This window comes from Oncorhynchus gorbuscha, unplaced genomic scaffold (genome assembly GCF_021184085.1).
Source record: "Oncorhynchus gorbuscha isolate QuinsamMale2020 ecotype Even-year unplaced genomic scaffold, OgorEven_v1.0 Un_scaffold_4391, whole genome shotgun sequence".
Taxonomy (NCBI): domain Eukaryota; kingdom Metazoa; phylum Chordata; class Actinopteri; order Salmoniformes; family Salmonidae; genus Oncorhynchus; species Oncorhynchus gorbuscha.
The window spans coordinates 1-17813 of record NW_025745285.1 but is presented as its reverse complement, the minus strand read 5'-3'; the positions used below and the strand labels follow the sequence as shown (position 1 = coordinate 17813).

General features: G+C 43.7%; 1 protein-coding gene across 1 annotated transcript in view; it reads right to left on the bottom strand.

Annotated features, from left to right (window-relative positions):
• The window catches only part of LOC124018229 (E3 ubiquitin-protein ligase HERC2-like), a gene marked incomplete at its 5' end in the record, with an annotated part of 35022 nt that extends 17326 nt beyond the window's left edge, over positions 1 to 17696 (bottom strand). Inside the window, 9 exons of the mRNA XM_046333489.1 lie at positions 383 to 524; positions 1021 to 1104; positions 1366 to 1563; positions 1973 to 2160; positions 4466 to 4605; positions 7331 to 7422; positions 10172 to 10333; positions 10585 to 10762; positions 17498 to 17696. Coding sequence (XP_046189445.1) covers positions 383 to 524; positions 1021 to 1104; positions 1366 to 1563; positions 1973 to 2160; positions 4466 to 4605; positions 7331 to 7422; positions 10172 to 10333; positions 10585 to 10762; positions 17498 to 17696 — 1383 coding nt within the window. The remainder of the gene's footprint in view (positions 1 to 382; positions 525 to 1020; positions 1105 to 1365; positions 1564 to 1972; positions 2161 to 4465; positions 4606 to 7330; positions 7423 to 10171; positions 10334 to 10584; positions 10763 to 17497) is intronic.
• Positions 17697 to 17813: the final 117 nt, after the last annotated feature.

The following is a 17813-nucleotide window of genomic DNA, read 5'->3' as shown; positions in this document are numbered from 1 at the left end:
ACCTAACAACCTACTGAGGGGGAACCTAACAACCTACTGAGGAGGAACCTAACAACCTACTGAGGGGGAACCTAACAACCTACTGAGGATGAACCTAACAACCTACTGAGGATGAATCTAACAACCTACTGAGCTGGAAGCTAACAACCTACTGAGCTGGAAGCTAACAACCTACTGAGGATGAACCTAACAACCTACTGAGGAGGAACCTAACAACCTACTGAGGAGGAACCTAACAACCTACTGAGGGGGAACCTAACAACCTACTGAGGGGGAACCTAACAACCTACTGAGGATGAACCTAACAACCTATTGAGGATGAACCTAACAACCTACTGAGGATGAAGCTAACAACCTACTGAGCTGGAAGCTAACAACCTACCCACAAACTTGACCTTCCAGACGCGGTGAGGCAGCAGCAGGCTGTCTGGGCTGAAGGAGCTCATCTTGGCACACATCTGACCAAACACTGACTTGGTCCCGTCTGGACCTGCCAAACCTCCTTTACTACGAGACCGCTTGACCTGGAGGGGGAGGAGGAGAGGAGGAGGAAGAGGAAGATGGTTATCTCTCCAGGCTCTTCCGCTCAGTGCGGTACAGAGTCTGCAGGAGTGATGGGTGTGATGTGTTCAAAGTGACAGCTCCCTCCACCAGGCATCCAGCCAGCCCAGCAGGGGTCAGTGGCGGCCCAGTGGCCTGGACCGAGGCTCTGGGAGGGGAATGGCTATACCAGGGGTGCATTCCAAATAGCACCCTATTCCCTATGTAGTGCACTACTTTTGACCCGAACATTATGGGCCCTATAGTAGTGTTTTACAAACGGAATAGGGTGCTATTTGGAACAGACGAGGAACCCAACATCGACTGACATGCACGGTTCACACATCACACAGATATCTGCTTACAACACTGAAACCAGACGAGAGAGAGAGAGACAGAGAGCATTTAGGAGGATTCTCTGAAAGCCTGCTGTTTGCTAGTGTTCATCTGAGTAGGTTTTCCAAATAGTCCGATTCCTACCTGTATCCTGTTGAGTTCCACTACAGGTCCATGCTGTCTGTCTCTCACCATGGTGGCCTGGACTACCTTCCGGAACGCTGCTTCCTGAGGAGAGAAACAACACTGTGCTCAGGACATCTGTATGTACTGGAGAACAGCATTTACAACAACACTGTGCTCAGGACCTAATACAGCTACTGGGGATCCTAGTAAACTACCTCATACAGCTACTGGGGATCCTGGTAAACTACCTAATACCACAAACAGCTACTGGGGATCCTAGTAAACTACCTCATACAGCTACTGGGGATCCTAAAAAACTACCTCATACAGCCCATCTCTGTGTGTCTGTTCTAAATGTCCCACCTTGCCCTGTGAGATGAGTATGCCCCGTAGTGTGTTAAACCCTAGGGCAGGTCCGTGTGCGGTCTGCCCCAGCCGGCCCTCCAGATCAAACATGGGGATACAGGGACAGAAGAGCTCCGATATGTGGTGCAGCAGGAGCAGCCTGTTCCTCAGAGACATGATGGGAATCTCCTGGAGGTGGTTGTATTCCATGGGCACCTGGGAGAGAGAGGACACGCGTTAACAACGCACGTTACACCACCCAGGTTACAACAGATTAGAGATCCCCACATTATAAACACAGATTAGAGATCCCCACATTATAACGTCCAGTAGTCACCTGACCAGGTAGTTATAACGTCCAGTAGTCACCTGACCAGGTAGTTATAACGTCCAGTAGTCACCTGACCAGGTAGTTATAACGTCCAGTAGTCACCTGTCCAGGTAGTTATAACGTCCAGTAGTCACCTGACCAGGTAGTTATAACGTCCAGTAGTCAACTGACCAGGTAGTTATAACGTCCAGTAGTCACCTGACCAGGTAGTTATAACATCCAGTAGTCACCTGACCAGGTAGTTATAACGTCCAGTAGTCACCTGACCAGGTAGTTATAACATCCAGTAGTTACCTGACCAGGAAGTTTCCCTCCATTGGAAGGTTTGGAGGTGGACCAGGCCAGTGTGTGGGCAGAGCCACAGGCCACCCTGTTGATCTTCTTCCCCTGCAACGCAGCGACAAGACGAGGCCTCTGGATGGCGTTAGTGGTCCCGTCTCCCAGCTGGCCCTCGTCATTATCACCCCACGTGTACACTTCTCCTGGGACGGACACAAACACAGCTACAGATACCATGGCACAGACACACTGTAATAGTAGTAATACAGTAGTAGACAGGTGGTAGTAGTAGTAGACAGGTGGTAGTAGACAGGTGGTAGTAGTAGTAGACAGGTGGTAATAGACAGGTGGTAGTAGTAATAGACAGGTGGTAGTAGACAGGTGGTAGTAGTAGTAGACAGGTGGTAGTAGTAGTAGACAGGTGGTAGTAGACAGGTGGTAGTAGTAGTAGACAGGTGGTAATAGACAGGTGGTAGTAGTAATAGACAGGTGGTAGTAGACAGGTGGTAGTAGTAGTAGACAGGTGGTAGTAGTAGTAGACAGGTGGTAGTAGTAGTAGACAGGTGGTAGTAGTAGTAGACAGGTGGTGGTAGACAGGTGGTAATAGTAGTAGACAGGTGGTAGTAGACAGGTGGTAGTAGTAGTAGACAGGTGGTAGTAGACAGGTGGTAATAGTAGTAGACAGGTGGTAGTAGTAGTAGACAGGTGGTAGTAGACAGGTGGTAGTAGTAGTAGACAGGTGGTGGTGGTAGTAGACAGGTGGTAGTAGTAGTAGACAGGTAGTAGTAGTAGACAGGTGGTGGTGGTAGTAGACAGGTGGTGGTGGTAGTAGACAGGTGGTAGTAGTAGTAGACAGGTGGTGGTGGTAGTAGACAGGTGGTAATAGTAGACAGGTGGTAATGGTAGTAGACAGGTGGTAGTAGTAGTAGACAGGTGGTAGTAGTAGTAGACAGGTGGTAGTAGTAGTAGTAGACAGGTGGTGGTGGTAGTAGACAGGTGGTGGTGGTAGTAGACAGGTGGTGGTGGTAGTAGACAGGTGGTGGTGGTAGTAGACAGGTAGTAGTAGTAGACAGGTGGTGGTGGTAGTAGACAGGTGGTAGTAGTAGTAGACAGGTGGTGGTGGTAGTAGACAGGTGGTAGTAGTAGTAGACAGGTGGTGGTGGTAGTAGACAGGTGGTAATAGTAGACAGGTGGTAATGGTAGTAGACAGGTGGTAGTAGTAGTAGACAGGTGCTAGTAGTAGTAGACAGGTGGTAGTAGTAGTAGTAGACAGGTGGTGGTGGTAGTAGACAGGTGGTAGTAGTAGTAGTAGACAGGTGGTAGTAGTAGTAGACAGGTGGTAGTAGTAGTAGTAGACAGGTGGTAGTAGTAGTAGTAGACAGGTGGTGGTGGTAGTAGACAGGTGGTGGTGGTAGTAGACAGGTGGTGGTGGTAGTAGACAGGTGGTAGTAGTAGTAGACAGGTGGTTGTAGTAGACAGGTGGTTGTAGTAGACAGGTGGTTGTAGTAGACAGGTGGTAGTAGTAGACAGGTGGTAATAGTAGTAGACAGGTGGTGGTAGAGTAGACAGGAAGGAGTAGTAGACAGGTGGTAGTAGTAGACAGGTGGTAGTAGTAGACAGGTAGTAGTAGTAGACAGGTGGTGGTGGTAGGAGACAGGTGGTGGTGGTAGTAGACAGGTGGTAGTAGACAGGTGGAGGTGGTAGTAGTAGTAGACAGGTGGTAGTAGTAGTAGACAGGTGGTAGTAGTAGTAGACAGGTGGTGGTGGTAGTAGACAGGTGGTAGTAGATAGGTGGTAGTAGTAGTAGACAGGTGGTAGTAGACAGGTGGTAGTAGTAGTAGACAGGTGGTAGTAGACAGGTGGTAGTAGTAGTAGACAGGTGGTAGTAGTAGTAGACAGGTGGTAGTAGTAGTAGACAGGTGGTGGTGGTAGTAGACAGGTGGTGGTGGTAGTAGACAGGTGGTGGTGGTAGTAGACAGGTGGTAGTGGTAGTAGACAGGTGGTAGTGGTAGTAGACAGGTGGTAGTGGTAGTAGACAGGTGGTGGTAGTAGACAGGTGGTAGTAGTAGTAGACAGGTGGTGGTAGTAGTAGACAGGTGGTGGTAGTAGTAGACAGGTGGTTGTAGTAGACAGGTGGTTGTAGTAGTAGACAGGTGGTTGTAGTAGTAGACAGGTGGTTGTAGTAGACAGGTGGTAGTAGTAGTATACAGGTGGTGGTAGTAGACAGGTGGTGGTAGTAGACAGGTGGTAGTAGTAGTAGACAGGTGGTTGTAGTAGACAGGTGGTAGTAGTAGTAGACAGGTGGTAGTAGTAGTAGACAGGTGGTAGTAGTAGTAGACAGGTGGTAGTAGTAGTAGACAGGTGGTAGTAGTAGTAGACAGGTGGTTGTAGTAGACAGGTGGTAGGGAGGTGTAATTAGGACTTAAATACATCTTGATAGTGTAACCAAACTGTTCAGGAACACCGTTTCAAAACAGACAGAAAACAGATAAATCAGTAATTCCCTACCATCCTCAGTGCAGCAGACACAGTGGAGTGACCCCGTTGCTATGGCAATGACCTTCTTCCCCTGCAGGCCCTGGACCTGTCTGGGTCGCCGTACATGGTCATCAGAACCGTGACCTAGCCGGTGGTAGTCACCTTTACCCCTGAAAACACACACAGATTTATACAGGTGGTAGTCACCTTTACCCCTGAAAACACACACAGATTTATACAGGTGGTAGTCACCTTTACCCCTGAAAACACACACAGATTTATACAGGTGGTAGTCACCTTTACCCCTGAAAACACACAGATTTATACAGGTGGTAGTCACCTTTACCCCTGAAAACACACAGATTTATACAGGTGGTAGTCACCTTTACCCCTGAAAACACACACAGATTTATACAGGTGGTAGTCACCTTTACCCCTGAAAACACACAGATTTATACAGGTGGTAGTCACCTTTACTCCTGAAAACACACACAGATTTATACAGGTGGTAGTCACCTTTACCCCTGAAAACACACGTAGATTTATACAGGTGGTAGTCACCTTTACCCCTGAAAACACACAGATTTATACAGGTGGTAGTCACCTTTACTCCTGAAAACACACACAGATTTATACAGGTGGTAGTCACCTTTACCCCTGAAAACACACGTAGATTTATACAGGTGGTAGTCACCTTTACCCCTGAAAACACACAGATTTATACAGGTGGTAGTCACCTTTACCCCTGAAAACACACAGATTTATACAGGCGGTAGTCACCTTTACCCCTGAAAACACACAGATTTATACAGGTGGTAGTCACCGTTACCCAGGTACTTAACCCTAATTAATCCTGTAAAATGCTCTGGATATTAGCGTCTGCTAAATGATGTAATTGCTTACACATGTAAATGCCATATCACAGTCTGCCCTGAGGTATAGTCAGTCTAACAGTTGACCGTGGTCAGGATGTATAGTCAGTCTAACAGTTGACCGTGGTCAGGATGTATAGTCAGTCTAACAGTTGACCGTGGTCAGGATGTATAGTCAGTCTAACAGTTGACCGTGGTCAGGATGTATAGTCAGTCTAACAGTTGACCGTGGTCAGGATGTATAGTCAGTCTAACAGTTGACCGTGGTCAGGATGTATAGTCAGTCTAACAGTTGACCGTGGTCAGGATGTATAGTCAGTCTAACAGTTGACCGTGGTCAGGATGTATAGTCAGTCTAACAGTTGACCGTGGTCAGGATGTATAGTCAGTCTAACAGTTGACCGTGGTCAGGATGTATAGTCAGTCTAACAGTTGACCGTGGTCAGGATGTATAGTCAGTCTACTAACAGTTGACCGTGGTCAGGATGTATAGTCAGTCTACTAACAGTTGACCGTGGTCAGGATGTATAGTCAGTCTAACAGTTGACCGTGGTCAGGATGTATAGTCAGTCTAACAGTTGACCGTGGTCAGGATGTATAGTCAGTCTAACAGTTGACCGTGGTCAGGATGTATAGTCAGTCTAACAGTTGACCGTGGTCAGGATGTATAGTCAGTCTAACAGTTGACCGTGGTCAGGATGTATAGTCAGTCTAACAGTTGACCGTGGTCAGGATGTATAGTCAGTCTACTAACAGTTGACCGTGGTCAGGATGTATAGTCAGTCTAACAGTTGACCGTGGTCAGGATGTATAGTCAGTCTAACAGTTGACCGTGGTCAGGATGTATAGTCAGTCTAACAGTTGACCGTGGTCAGGATGTATAGTCAGTCTAACAGTTGACCGTGGTCAGGATGTATAGTCAGTCTAACAGTTGACCGTGGTCAGGATGTATAGTCAGTCTAACAGTTGACCGTGGTCAGGATGTATAGTCAGTCTAACAGTTGACCGTGGTCAGGATGTATAGTCAGTCTAACAGTTGACCGTGGTCAGGATGTATAGTCAGTCTACTAACAGTTGATCGTGGTCAGGATGTATAGTCAGTCTAACAGTTGACCGTGGTCAGGATGTATAGTCAGTCTACTAACAGTTGACCGTGGTCAGGATGTATAGTCAGTCTAACAGTTGACCGTGGTCAGGATGTATAGTCAGTCTAACAGTTGACCGTGGTCAGGATGTATAGTCAGTCTAACAGTTGACCGTGGTCAGGATGTATAGTCAGTCTAACAGTTGACCGTGGTCAGGATGTATAGTCAGTCTAACAGTTGACCGTGGTCAGGATGTAGTCAGTCTACTAACAGTTGACCGTGGTCAGGATGTATAGTCAGTCTAACAGTTGACCGTGGTCAGGATGTATAGTCAGTCTACTAACAGTTGACCGTGGTCAGGATGTATAGTCAGTCTAACAGTTGACCGTGGTCAGGATGTATAGTCAGTCTAACAGTTGACCGTGGTCAGGATGTATAGTCAGTCTAACAGTTGACCGTGGTCAGGATGTATAGTCAGTCTAACAGTTGACCGTGGTCAGGATGTATAGTCAGTCTAACAGTTGACCGTGGTCAGGATGTATAGTCAGTCTAACAGTTGACCGTGGTCAGGATGTATAGTCAGTCTAACAGTTGACCGTGGTCAGGATGTATAGTCAGTCTAACAGTTGACCGTGGTCAGGATGTATAGTCAGTCTAACAGTTGACCGTGGTCAGGATGTATAGTCAGTCTAACAGTTGACCGTGGTCAGGATGTATAGTCAGTCTAACAGTTGACCGTGGTCAGGATGTATAGTCAGTCTAACAGTTGACCGTGGTCAGGATGTATAGTCAGTCTAACAGTTGACCGTGGTCAGGATGTATAGTCAGTCTAACAGTTGACCGTGGTCAGGATGTATAGTCAGTCTAACAGTTGACAGTGGTCAGGATGTATAGTCAGTCTAACAGTTGACCGTGGTCAGGAAGAATCGTTTACTCACCAGGTGTAAACTGCTCCAGACTTCGTGAGAGAGACAGAAAACTGGGAGCCACAGTCAACCTTCACCACTCCCAGTCCAGTCAGAGAATCAATCTACAAGCGAGAGAACAGTAACACTGAGACATGAGATGGAAAACACACATCTCGGTAAAGATGGGTAAAGCTGTTAGATCAGTCATGTTGGGGTGACAGTGTGTTCGTTCCAAACAGCACCATATTCCCTCTATAGCGCACTACTCCCGTAGTGCACGGGGGTTGCAAAACTACCAATAGTTTATCTGTTTTTGGTAAATAACAGATCTATATCAACTGTGGTAATATATCCTTAAATAACTATTTCTTTTCTTAAACTTTATGTCTGCGTCCATATTATGCACACGTTTGTAGGGGATAGCCATATTACAGAAGAGTATTAGGGCCAAGCGAAGAGAAACCACGGTGATGGTCGTGGTACTTTAAAAAACTGGCAAAATGTTCAGAATAAACTCAACATTTAATTTTCAACATTTTATTTAAAGATTAGGGGGTTTGGGAATTAATTATATGTCTCCCTTGCTCCTTGTTGCTGTGCGCGCCACCGTTAATATACCGTAGGTTAGATGACTGGTGAAAATGTACTTCACAATTAGAGTTAGTAATCAGGAAATCGTTGGTCCTTCAGCACACACTAACCATGTGATTATCACACTAACCATGTGATTATCACACTAACCATGTGATTATCACACTAACCATGTGATTATCACACTAACCATGTGATATACGACCTGATATACTAACCATGTGATTATCACCACACTAACCATGTGATTATCACCACACTAACCATGTGATTATCACCACACTAACCATGTGATTATCACACTAACCATGTGATTATCACCACACTAACCATGTGATTATCACCACACTAACCATGTGATTATCACCACACTAACCATGTGATTATCACCACACTACCCATGTGATTATCACCACACTAACCATGTGATTATCACCACACTAACCATGTGATTATCACCACACTAACCATGTGATTATGACACTAACCATGTGATTATGACACTAACCATGTGATTATGACACTAACCATGTGATTATGACACTAACCATGTGATTATGACACTAACCATGTGATTATGACACTAACCATGTGATTATGACACTAACCATGTGATTATGACACTAACCATGTGATTATGACACTAACCATGTGATTATCACACTAACCATGTTATTATGATACTAACCATGTTATTATGATACTAACCATGTGATTATCACACTAACCATGTTATTATCACACTAACCATGTTATTATCACACTAACCATGTTATTATGACACTAACCATGTGATTATGACACTAACCATGTGATTATGACACTAACCATGTGATTATCACACTAACCATGTGATTATGACACTAACCATGTGATTATCACCACACTAACCATGTGATTATCACCACACTAACCATGTGATTATCACCACACTAACCATGTGATTATCACCACACTAACCATGTGATTATCACCACACTAACCATGTGATTATCACCACACTAACCATGTGATTATCACCACACTAACCATGTGATTATCACCACACTAACCATGTGATTATCACCACACTAACCGTGTGATTATCACCACACTAACCGTGTGATCACCACACTAACCGTGTGATTATCACACTAACCGTGTGATTATCACACTAACCGTGTGATTATGACACTAACCGTGTGATTATGACACTAACCATGTGATTATCACACTAACCATGTGATTATCACACTAACCATGTGATTATCACACTAACCATGTGATTATCACACTAACCATGTGATTATGATACTAACCATGTGATTATCACACTAACCATGTGATTATCACACTAACCATGCGATTATCACCACACTAACCATGCGATTATCACCACACTAACCATGCGATTATCACCACACTAACCATGCGATTATCACCACACTAACCATGCGATTATCACCACACTAACCATGCGATTATCACCACACTAACCATGCGATTATCACCACACTAACCATGTGATTATCACCACACTAACCATGTGATTATCACCACACTAACCATGTGATTATCACCACACTAACCATGTGATTATCACCACACTAACCATGTGATTATCACCACACTAACCATGTGATTATCACCACACTAACCATGTGATTATCACCACACTAACCATGTGATTATCACCACACTAACCATGTGATTATCACCACACTAACCATGTGATTATCACCACACTAACCATGTGATTATCACCACACTAACCATGTGATTATCACCACACTAACCATGTGATTATCACACTAACCATGTGATTATCACACTAACCATGTGATTATCACACTAACCATGTGATTATGACACTAACCATGTGATTATGACACTAACCATGTGATTATGACACTAACCATGTGATTATCACACTAACCATGTGATTATCACACTAACCATGTTATTATCACACTAACCATGTGATTATAGTAGGCTAGTCTGGCTTAGGGGTGTTTTGGGATATTTGTTTCTTTCCTTGGGTCCAGCTCAGCCCCTCTTCCTGCCCCCCTTTACCGTGTGTTTAGAAATAAACCCTGCGTGTTTGATGGTAATTTAGTTGTCTGTGGTTATTTCGTTCTCACTGTTACTTTTTCACTATTATAATTTGCATGAGTTATGTTACAGGTCTGGTTACCGTCCCCCCCGTAGACTCCGGGCCAAAAGGGATTCATAACGATCCCTGATAGCAGGAATAGATTTGGGATGAAACCTGCGGTGCTAGTGGATGGGTCTGGTCTGTACCTTCATGGGGACCTTGCAGCCGTCGCTGCCGCCCCGCCCAAGCTTGCCATAGTCTCCATCGCCCCAGGACCAGACCATGTCATCGTCAGTCAGACAAAGAGTCTGGGCGTCACCACTACCACACGCCACATCTATCACCCTGTGGCCCTGCAGAGCATCCACCTGGAGAGAGACCCACAACAGAGAGACAGAGATACACTCAGCATCAGGACGTGTTTGTGTGCGTGTGCGTGTGTGTGTGCGCGTGTGTGTGTGTGTGTGTCAGTTAGAGAGTGAGAGAAGTTGAGTGGAGAGATTCGAAGGCGAGGAGAAAAGTTAAAAGAGAAGCGAGGTTGAGGAGAGAAGAACAGTTGAGTGAAGAGGAGAGGAGAGAAGAGATTAGAAGTTGAGAGGAGAGGAGAACCACGGCTTACCAGTTTGGGTTTGAGTTGGTCCTCAGAGTCTCCTTGCCCCAGGCGTCCGTAGCGTCCCTTGCCCCAGGTGTAGAGCTCTCCGCTGGCCGTGATGCAGGCACTGTGGGCCCCTCCAGCAGCCACATCCACCACCTCCACCCCCCGTAGGGACTCTATCACGCGCGGACGGTCACACGGGCTAAAAGAGGGGGAGGAGAGGTCACAAGTTTGTATGTCGCTTTACTACAAGCCGAACAATGTTGCTCTTGCAAATCATATGGAAGTTGAGAAGTGTAACGTGGGGCCCTGCACACTGTGAGAATAAGGTATGTGTGTGTATAAGGTCAACCTTGATCCTATCGTGATTATGGACTCATAAAACATTGTGATATTTATTTATTTTACCAGCTAAGTTGACTGAGAACGCGTTTTTAATTACACCAACGGCCTGGGGAATAGTTACAGGGGAGAGGAGGAGGGATGAATGAGCCAATTGTAAGCTGGGGATGATTAGGTGATTGTGATAGGATGAGGCCCAGATTGGGAATTTAGCCTTCACACCAGGGTTAACACCCCTACTCTTACGATAAAGTGCCATGGGATCTTTAATGACCTCAGAGAGTCAGGACACCAGGGTTAACACCCCTACTCTTACGATAAAGTGCCATGGGATCTTTAATGACCTCAGAGAGTCAGGACACCCGTTTAACATCCCATCTGAAAGAGGGCACCCTACACAGGGCAGTGTCCCCAATCACTGCCCTGGGGCATTGGGATATTTTTTAGACCAGAGGAAAGAGTGCCTCCTACAGGCGCTCCAACACCACTTCCAGCAGCATCTGGTAATCCAGGGACTGACCAGGGCCAACCCTGCTTAGCTTCAGAGCCAAGTCAGCAGTGGTATGCAGGGTGGTATGCAGGGTGGTATGCAAATAAATCAAAATCAAATCAAATCAAATTTTATTTGTCACATACACATGGTTAGCAGATGTTAATGCGAGTGTAGCGAAATGCTTGTGCTTCTAGTTCCGACAATGCAGTGATAACCAACAAGTAATCTAACTAACAATTCCAAAACTACTGTCTTATACACAGTGTAAGGGGATAAGGAACATGTACATAAGGATATATGAATGAGTGATGGTACAGAGCAGCATACAGTAGATGGTATCGAGTACAGTATATACATATGAGATGAGTATGTAGACAAAGTAAACAAAGTGGCATAGTTAAAGTGGCTAGTGATACATGTGTTACATAAGGATGCAGTCGATGTTGTAGAGTACAGTATATACATATGTATATGAGATGAATAATGTAGGGTAAGTAACATTATATAAGGTAGCATTGTTTAAAGTGGCTAGTGATATATTTACATCATTTCCCATCAATTCCCATTATTAAAATGGCTGGAGTTGGGTCAGTGTCAATGACAGTGTGTTGGCAGCAGCCACTCAATGTTAGTGGTGGCTATTTAACAGTCTGATGGCCTTGAGATAGAAGCTGTTTTTCAGTCTCTCGGTCCCAGCTTTGATGCACCTGTACTGACCTCGCCTTCTGGATGATAGCGGGGTGAACAGGCAGTGGTTCGGGTGGTTGATGTCCTTGATGATCTTTATGGCCTTCCTGTAACAACGGGTGGTGTAGGTGTCCTGGAGGGCAGGTAGTTTGCCCCCGGTGATGCGTTGTGCAGTCCTCACTACCCTCTGGAGAGCCTTACGGTTGAGGGCGGAGCAGTTGCCGTACCAGGCGGTGATACAGCCCGCCAGGATGCTCTCGATTGTGCATCTGTAGAAGTTTGTGAGTGCTTTTGGTGACAAGCCGAATTTCTTCAGCCTCCTGAGGTTGAATAGGCGCTGCTGCGCCTTCTTCACGACGCTGTCAGTGTGAGTGGACCAATTCAGTTTGTCTGTGATGTGTATGCCGAGGAACTTAAAACTAGCTACCCTCTCCACTACTGTTCCATCGATGTGGATAGGGGGGTGTTCCCTCTGCTGTTTCCTGAAGTCCACAATCATCTCCTTAGTTTTGTTGACGTTGAGTGTGAGGTTATTTTCCTGACACCACACTCCAAGGGCCCTCACCTCCTCCCTGTAGGCCGTCTCGTCGTTGTTGGTAATCAAGCCTACCACTGTTGTGTCGTCCGCAAACTTGATGATTGAGTTGGAGGCGTGCGTGGCCACGCAGTCGTGGGTGAACAGGGAGTACAGGAGAGGGCTCAGAACGCACCCTTGTGGGGCCCCGTGTTGAGGATCAGCGGGGAGGAGATGTTGTTGCCTACCCTCACCACCTGGGGCGGCCCGTCAGGAAGTCCAGTACCCAGTTGCACAGGGCGGGGTCGAGACCCAGGGTCTCGAGCTTGATGACGAGCTTGGAGGGTACTATGGTGTTGAATGCCGAGCTGTAGTCGATGAACAGCATTCTCACATAGGTATTCCTCTTGTCCAGGTGGGTTAGGGCAGTGTGCAGTGTGGTTGAGATTGCATCGTCTGTGGACCTATTTGGGCGGTAAGCAAATTGGAGTGGGTCTAGGGTGTCAGGTAGGGTGGAGGTGATATGGTCCTTGACTAGTCTCTCAAAGCACTTCATGATGACGGAAGTGAGTGCTACGGGGCGGTAGTCGTTTAGCTCAGTTACCTTAGCTTTCTTGGGAACAGGAACAATGGTGGCCCTCTTGAAGCATGTGGGAACAGCAGACTGGTATAGGGATTGATTGAATATGTCCGTAAACACACCGGCCAGCTGGTCTGCGCATGCTCGGAGGGCGCGGCTGGGGATGCCGTCTGGGCCTGCAGCCTTGCGAGGGTTAACACGTTTAAATGTCTTAATCACCTCGGCTGCAGTGAAGGAGAGACTGCATGTTTCCGTTGCAGGCCGTGTCAGTGGCACTGTATTGTCCTCAAAGCGGGCAAAAAGTTATTTAGTCTGCCTGGGAGCAAGACATCCTGGTCCGTGACTGGGCTGGATTTCATCTTGTAGTCCGTGATTGACTGTAGACCCTGCCACATGCCTCTTGTGTCTGAGCCATTGAATTGAGATTCCACTTTGTCTCTGTACTGACGCTTAGCTTGTTTGATAGCCTTACGGAGGGAATAGCTGCACTGTTTGTATTCAGTCATGTTGCCAGACACCTTGCCCTGATTAAAAGCAGTGGTTCGCGCTTTCAGTTTCACGCGAATGCTGCCATCAATCCACGGTTTCTGGTTAGGGAATGTTTTTATCGTTGCTATGGGAACGACATCTTCGACGCACGTTCTAATGAACTCGCACACCGAATCAGCGTATTCGTCAATATTCCCATCTGACGCAATACGAAACATGTCCCAGTCCACGTGATGGAAGCAGTCTTGGAGTGTAGAGTCAGCTTGGTCTGACCAGCGTTGGACAGACCTCAGCGTGGGAGCCTCTTGTTTTAATTTCTGCCTGTAGGCAGGGATCAGCAAAATGGAGTCGTGGTCAGCTTTTCCGAAAGGGGCGGGGCAGGGCCTTATATGCGTCGCGGAAGTTAGAGTAACAGTGATCCAAGGTTTTACCACCCCTGGTTGCGCAATCGATATGCTGATAAAATTTAGGGAGTCTTGTTTTCAGATTGGCTTTGTTAAAATCCCCAGCTACAATGAATGCAGCCTCCGGATAAATGTTTTCCAGTTTGCAAAGAGTTAAATAAAGTTCGTTCAGAGCCATCGATGTGTCTGCTTGGGGGATATATACGGCTGTGATTATAATCGAAGAGAATTCTCTTGGAAGATAATGCGGTCTACATTTGATTGTGAGGAATTCTAAATCAGGTGAACAGAAGGATTTGAGTTCCTGTATGTTTCCTTCATCACACCATGTCCCGTTAGTCATGAGGCATACGCCCCCTCCACTCTTCTTACCAGAGAGATGTTTGTTTCTGTCGGCGCGATGCGTGGAGAAACCCGTTGGCTGTACCGCCCTGGATAGCGTTTTCCTAGTAAGCCATGTCTCCGTAAAGCAGAGAACGTTGCAGTCTCTGATATCCCTCTGGAATGCCACCCTTGCTCGGATTTCATCAACCTTGTTGTCGAGAGACTGGACATTGGCAAGAAGAATACTGGGAAGTGGTGCGCGATGTGCCCTTTTTCGGAGTCTGACCAGAACACCGCCGCGTTTCCCTCTTTTTCAGAGTCGTTTCCTTGGGTCGCTGCATGCGATCCATTCCGTTGTCCTGTTTGTAAGGCAGAACACAGGATCCGCGTCGCGGAAAACATATTCTTGGTCGTACTGATGGTGAGTTGACGCTGATCTTATATTCAGTAGTTCTTCTCGACTGTATGTAATGAAACCTAAGATGACCTGGGGTACTAATGTAAGAAATAACACGTAAAAAAACAAAAAACTGCATAGTTTCCTAGGAACGCGAAGCGAGGCGGCCATCTCAGTCGGCGCCGGAAGGGTGGTATGCTGCTGACCAGGACCAACCCTGCTTATCTTCAGAAGCAAGCCAGCAGTGGTATGCAGGGTGGTATGCAGGGTGGTATGCAGGGTGGTATGCTGCTGGCTATATACACTGGATATACACTGGTTCCTCCTTTAAAACTACAGCACAGCTTACAGGATCCTGCTGTGTGGTACAGCCGAATACACTGGTTCCTCCTTTAAAACTAGTGTGTATAATGTGTATATAGCATAGTGTATATAGTATAGTGTATATAGTGTAGTGTATATAGTTTAGTGTGTATAGTGTGTGTATAGTGTGTATATAGTATAGTGTGTATATAGTATAGTGTGTATAGTATAGTGTGTATATAGTATAGTAGTGTATATAGTATAGTGTGTATATAGTATAGTGTATATAGTATAGTGTGTATATAGTATAGTGTGTATATAGTATAGTGTATATAGTATAGTGTATATAGCTTAGTGTGTATAATGTGTATATAGTATAGTGTATATAGTATAGTGTGTATATAGTATAGTGTGTATATAGTATAGTGTATATAGTATAGTGTGTATAATGTGTATATAGTATAGTGTGTATACAGTATAGTGTGCATATAGTATAGTGTATATAATGTGTATATAGTATAGTGTATATAGTATAGTGTGTATAATGTGTATATAGTATAGTGTATATAGTATAGTGTGTATATAGTATAGTGTATATAGTATAGTGTATATAGTGTGTATATAGTATAGTGTATATAGTATAGTGTGTATATAGTATAGTGTATATAGTTTAGTGTGTATAATGTGTATATAGTATAGTGTATATAGTTTACTGTGTATAATGTGTATATAGTATAGTGTATATAGTATAGTGTGTATATAGTATAGTGTATATAGTATAGTGTATATAATGTGTATATAGTATAGTGTATATAGTATAGTGTGTATATAGTATAGTGTATATAGTTTAGTGTGTATAATGTGTATATAGTATAGTGTATATAGTATAATGTGTATATAGTATAGTGTATATAGTTTAGTGTATATTGTATAGTGTGTATAATGTGTATATAGTATAGTGTATATAGTATAGTGTGTATATAGTATAGTGTGTATATCGTATAGTATATATAGTATAGTGTGTATAATGTGTATATAGTATAGTGTATATAGTATAATGTGTATATAGTATAGTGTATATAGTTTAGTGTGTATAATGTGTATATAGTATAGTGTGTATATAGTATAGTGTATATAGTTTAGTGTGTATAATGTGTATATAGTATAGTGTATATAGTTTAGTGTATATAGTTTAGTGTGTATAATGTATATATAGTATAGTGTATATAGTATAGTGTATATAGTATAATGTGTATATAGTATAGTGTATATAGTATAGTGTATATAGTTTAGTGTGTATAATGTGTATATAGTATAGTGTGTATAGTTTAGTGTATATTGTATAGTGTGTATAATGTGTATATAGTATAGTGTGTATATAGTATAGTGTATATAGTATAGTGTGTATAATGTGTATATAGTATAGTGTATATAGTATAATGTGTATATAGTATGGTGTATATAGTATAGTGTGTATAATGTGTATATAGTATAGTGTGTATATAGTATAGTGTATATAGTTTAGTGTGTATAATGTGTATATAGTATAGTGTATATAGTTTAGTGTGTATAATGTGTATATAGTATAGTGTATATAGTATAGTGTGTATATAGTATAGTGTATATAGTATAGTGTATATAGTATAGTGTGTATATAGTATAGTGTATATAGTATAGTGTATATAGTATAGTGTATATAGTATAGTGTGTATATAGTATAGTGTGTATATAGTATAGTGTGTATATAGTATAGTGTGTATAGTTTAGTGTGTATATAGTATAGTGTATATAGTATAGTGTATATAGTATAGTGTATATAGTATAGTGTATATAGTGTGTATATAGTATAGTGTATATAGTATAGTGTATATAGTATAGTGTGTATATAGTATAGTGTGTATATAGTATAGTGTATATAGTATAGTGTATATAGTGTGTATATAGTATAGTGTATATAGTTTAGTGTGTATATAGTATAGTGTATATAGTATAGTGTATATAGTTTAGTGTGTATATAGTATAGTGTATATAGTTTAGTGTGTATATAGTATAGTGTATATAGTATAGTGTATATAGTGTGTATATAGTATAGTGTATATAGTTTAGTGTGTATAGTGTATATAGTATAGTGTATATAGTATAGTGTGTATAGTATAGTGTATATAGTATAGTGTATATAGTATAGTGTGTATATAGTATAGTGTGTATATAGTATAGTGTATATAGTTTAGTGTGTATATAGTATAGTGTATATAGTGTGTATATAGTATAGTGTATATAGTATAGTGTATATAGTATAGTGTATATAGTTTAGTGTGTATAATGTGTATATAGTATAGTGTATATAGTTTAGTGTGTATAATGTGTATATAGTATAGTGTATATATGTTCTGCCCATCCTTACCTCCTGTTGCCGTGTCCCAGTTTTCCGTCCTCAGCCTCTCCCCAGGAGTAGACCTCTCCCTCAGAGGACAGGGCTAGACAGTGTTTCCCTCCGCTGTTCACCGCCACCTTCCTGATGAACACATGCTGGATGGACTCCAGCAGAGTGGGGTGGACACGGACTCTGTTCCTCAATACCCAGCCGGCCCCCGCTCCGTACCCTGTAGCATACAACTGGAGGAAGACAGACAACAGTCACATACCGTAGCCTACCAGGACCCCACCAGGCCTCTACCAGGCCTACACCAGGACCCCACCAAGACTCTACCAGGACCCCA